Source organism: Rhinopithecus bieti, unplaced genomic scaffold (genome assembly GCF_001698545.2).
Source record: "Rhinopithecus bieti isolate Rb0 unplaced genomic scaffold, ASM169854v2 scaffold_6776, whole genome shotgun sequence".
Lineage (NCBI taxonomy): Eukaryota > Metazoa > Chordata > Mammalia > Primates > Cercopithecidae > Rhinopithecus > Rhinopithecus bieti.
Genome location: NW_016805299.1, coordinates 1,322,804 through 1,327,255, shown reverse-complemented (window position 1 = coordinate 1,327,255; position 4,452 = coordinate 1,322,804). Strand labels below are relative to the sequence as shown.

Below are 4,452 nucleotides of genomic sequence, written 5' to 3'. Positions count from 1 at the left end.
CAAAAAAAAAAAAAAAAAACAAGAAGAAGTTAAACACAAAATTATCATGACTCAGCAATTCCATTCATAGGCATAAAATGAAAACAGGTATTCAAAAAAAAACTTGTACAGAAATGATAAGAGCCGCTATTTATAATAGCCAAAAGGTGGAAACGACTCAAATGTCCATCAGCTGGTGAATGGATAAGCAAAATGTGATCTAACTATACAGTGAAATATTATTCAGCCATGAAAAAGAATGAAGCACTGATACCTATCACTACACGGATAAAACCTGAAAACATCAAGCTAAGTAAAAGAAGTCAATCAAAAAAAGCCACATTTATATGAGCCTGATTATGCATATTGTTCAGCAGAGGCAAACTCACAGAGACAGAAAGCAGTTAGAGGTCACCAGAGGCTGGGGGAAGGGAGGACTGGGGAAGGCCTGCTTCATGGGTACAGTTTCCTTTTTTGTGTAATGAAAAGAGTCTGAAATTAGACAGCAGTTATGGTTTCACAATGTTGTCAATATTCTCAAAACCACTGAAATGTACACTTTAAAATGGTTAAAATGGTAAATCTCGCGTTATGTACTTTTTTTTTTTGGAGACGGAGTCTCGCTCTGTTGCCCAGGCTGGAGTACAGTGGCACGATCCCAGCTCACTGCAACCTCCACCTCCCAGGGTCAAGCGATTCTCCTGCCTTCTCCTGCCTCAGCCTCCCGAGTGGCTGGGATTACAGGCACGCGCCACCATGCCTAGCTAATTTTTGTATTTTTAGTAGAGATGGGGTTTCACCATGCTGGCCAGGCCAGTCTTGAACTCCTGACCTTGTGATCTGCCCACCTCGGCCTCCCAAAGTGTTAGGATTACAGGCGTGAGCCACCATGCCTGGCCATGTACATTTTATCTCAAGGAAAAAAAAAAGTCACTAAGGCAGGCGGTAAGAAACAGATTCCTTAGCTCCACCCCTAGAGATTCTGACTCCGTAGGTCTGAGGCAAGTCCTCAGGTATGAAGATATTTTTTAAATCTCCACAATAATTCTAATGTACAGCCAGTTTGGAGACCTCCGCTTTAATTAATAAATTATTCCAAGAGTTTGACCTTCACTCATTCACTGATTAATATTTATTGAAAGCCTTCTATGTGTAGGGCCTATAAGGTACCAGGGAATATAGATGAAAATGAAGAGTCAATTCCTTCATGGCCTTTACTAAGGGAGAAAGAAAACAAACATAAAATACAATTTGATTTCCAAAAGCTTTCAATGAACATCCGTGTTCCTCATTTCTTTATTCACACCCCCTTGTTGCTAAATCAAGCATCACTCTGTGTCAGCTAATCATTAATATGAGGCAAGTGTTCTCACTAAAGAGGCAAGTCCTCCTTACTGAATACACAGCTCAGGAAAGCCAGTGCCACTGGAAGGTGTCAGTTTGTCACCAGGCTCACACCTCCACAGGCTTCTTTGGAGGGCTAGCACATGAAGACTACCTGTCCAGACTTCAATATGAAGAAATGAAAACTCATTATTATCCTTTCAATACTCAAAAGTAATCACAGACTCACCAGCTCCTGAGCACAAATATGTGCTATAAAAACAGAGATTGGCTTACCTGTGCAAAAGCCAAGTTCAGCACCGTTTCAGAGGCCAAGTACTGTAACCGGTACTCCTTGGAGAGGGCCAAGGCCTGCAGGAGCATGGGCAGCGCGATGGTAGGGGAGGAAGATCGCCAGTACAGCTCTGCCACGGACAGTAGGACACTGACCGTAAAGAGGAAAACACAGGATGAGAAGATCCACCACCACGTCTCCGTGAGATGCACAAGAGACCCCTTACCTGATCACCATTTCCGTGTTCTTCAGTTTCTGACAATGAACCAACAATTTTTGTAAAAGTTTATGTGCCTCTGACATTTGGTTCTGAGCTTGTAATACAACTGCTTTCCTGAAACAGAATCAAAATGAACACAAATGTTTTAACTAGTCACTTTGAGGGTAAGAATCGCTATTTATTCAATTAGACTATAAATCTCCCAAGGGGAAAAACTGTGCCTGATTTAATTTTTGTTGAAAGAATAAAGTGTATGCATGTATGAATGTGTGTGTAAGCATGTATGTAAGCATGCTGTGTATACAGACATACATATATGCATGCACGAAAAATTCTGGAATTATAGATAACAGCATGTTAATGATTATCTCTGGGAGATACTTATTTTCTTAATTTTGCTTGTATTTTCTTTTTTTTTCTTTTTTTGTTTTATGGAGACAGAGTCTCACTCTGTTGCCCAGCCTGGAGTGCAGTGATGCGATCTTGGTTCACTGCAACCTCCGCCTCGTGGGTTCAAGCAATTCTCCTCCCTCAGCCTCCCAAGTAGCTGGGATTATAGGTGTCCACCATGCTTCGCTAATTTTTTGTATTTTTAGTAGAGATAGGGTTTCACCATGTTGGCCATGCTGGTCTCAAACGCCTGACCTCAAGTGATGCGCCCACCTCAGCCTCCCAAAGTTCTGGAATTACAGGTGTGAGCCACCACGCCCAGCTGCTTATCTGTATTTTCTTATTCCCAGTAATAAAAAGAAAAAAAGTTTTTTTCTAAGCTAAAATAAGTTAATGCACATATAAAACAAAAACAAAACCATTTACCAATTATTTTATTCTGGGATTAGATTTTCAAGGTTTCTTACCTATAAACACCCTCTATGCTATTGAGAGCTGTGATTCCTGTAACAAGTGAATCAGCCAAATGATATTTGCCATCATTCATTGCTCTGTCAAACTGTATTTTTTGATCACATAGCATCCATAACTAGTAAGAAAAAAAAAAACACAATTAAGTACAAAATGGCAAATGTTCATCTTACTCAATGAGTATATAAAAATATTTTGGATTGCTTAGCAAATACCCTTACAATAATTCACGCACATTCTTTTTTGGGGGTATTTAAAAAAATTTTTTAAATATCTCAAGTATGTGAAAAAGCACAGAGAATAAAATAGCAGATAGATGTGTGCCAACCATCAACTTTGTCAACTCACATTTTGCTTTATCTGCTTCATATACTATTAGATACGGATGAAGTCCTTTGCAAATTCTACTTCCCTTTCTCTTTTTTCAAAGTAGGCACTCAATTTGGTATTTATCATTCTCATTCATGTTTTTTATACTTTTACAACATATACGCTTGTCTTTAAACAACATAGAGTATGAGGCTGTGTTTTAAACTTTGTATAAATAATATCATACTTGTAAGCATCCTTTGATAAGTTCCTTTTTAGCTCAATATTATTTTCCTGAGGGGAGATTATATCCCACTTTATATTATAATAAAAGCTATTATTATCAGAAATAAATCTAATGCCATGTAAAAGGCAGATTACCTGGGCGTGCTGACTATTAGGCGGAAATCGTTCCTTCAAGTGTTTTAACACTTCAGAAGCTGCAGCAAAACAGCCCTAAAGTAGGAACACACAATTTGATCAGCATAACCTGTGTTGAAGCCACACCTGCTGTACCATGCACAGATGGTGACAGATTCACCTGTTCTTGATGCAGCACCCTGAGAGATACTGCTCAGAGACTCAAATTTCTTTTTTTTTTTTTTTTTCTTGAGAGAGAGTCTTGCTCTGCCGCCCAGGCTGGGGTGCAGTGGCACCATCTTGGCTCACTGCAAGCTCCGCCTCCCGGGTTCATGCCATTCTCTTGCCTCAGCCTCCCAAGTAGCTGTGACCACAGGCGCCCGTTCACCATGGCTGGTTAATTTTTTTGTATTTTTAGTAGAGACGGGGGTTTCACTGTGCTAGCCAGGATGGTCTCAATCTCCTGACCTCGTGATCTGCCCGCCTCTCTCAAAGTGCTGGAATTACAGGTGTGAGCCACCGCATCCGGCCAGAGACTCAAATTTCTAAGGGCCATTTTTAAAAGACTAATACATTTTACTTTTTAAAAAATGTCAAGGCCAGGCATGGTGGCTCACACCTGTAATCCCAGCACTTTGGGAGGCCAAGACGGGTGGATCCCCCCTGAGGTCGGGAGTTCAAGACCAGCCTGACCAACATGGAGAAATCCCGTCTCTACTAATAATACAAAATTAGCTGGGCATGGTGGTTCATGCCTGTAATCCCAGCTACTTGGGAGGCTGAGGCAGGAGAATCGCTTGAACCCGGGAGGCAGAGGTTGCAGTGCACCAAGATCGTGCCATTGCACTTTAGCCTAGGCAACAAGAGCAAAACTCCATCTCAAAAAAAAAAAAAAATTAACACACACAAAAAAACACAAAATTCTTTTTTTTTTTTTTTTTGAGACAGAATCTTGCTCTGTCATCCAGGCTGGAGTGCAGTGGCGTGATCTTGACTCATTGCAACCTCCTCCTCCTGGGTTCTAGCAATTCTGATGCCTTAGCCCCCACCTCCCAAATAGCTACAAATACAGGCATGTGCCATCATACTCAGCTAATTTTTTTTT

General features: G+C 40.7%; 1 protein-coding gene across 3 annotated transcripts in view; it reads right to left on the bottom strand.

The window, feature by feature from the left end:
- ANAPC5 (anaphase promoting complex subunit 5) overlaps window positions 1-4,452 on the bottom strand; it is a 45,960-nt gene that overhangs the window by 9,152 nt on the left and 32,356 nt on the right. For all 3 annotated transcript variants that reach the window (XM_017872086.1, XM_017872087.1, XM_017872088.1), the window contains 4 exons: window positions 3,369-3,443; window positions 2,675-2,796; window positions 1,824-1,931; window positions 1,600-1,747 (listed from right to left, as the gene is read on the bottom strand). In XM_017872086.1, the coding sequence (XP_017727575.1) occupies window positions 1,600-1,747; window positions 1,824-1,931; window positions 2,675-2,796; window positions 3,369-3,443 (453 nt within the window). The remainder of the gene's footprint in view (window positions 1-1,599; window positions 1,748-1,823; window positions 1,932-2,674; window positions 2,797-3,368; window positions 3,444-4,452) is intronic.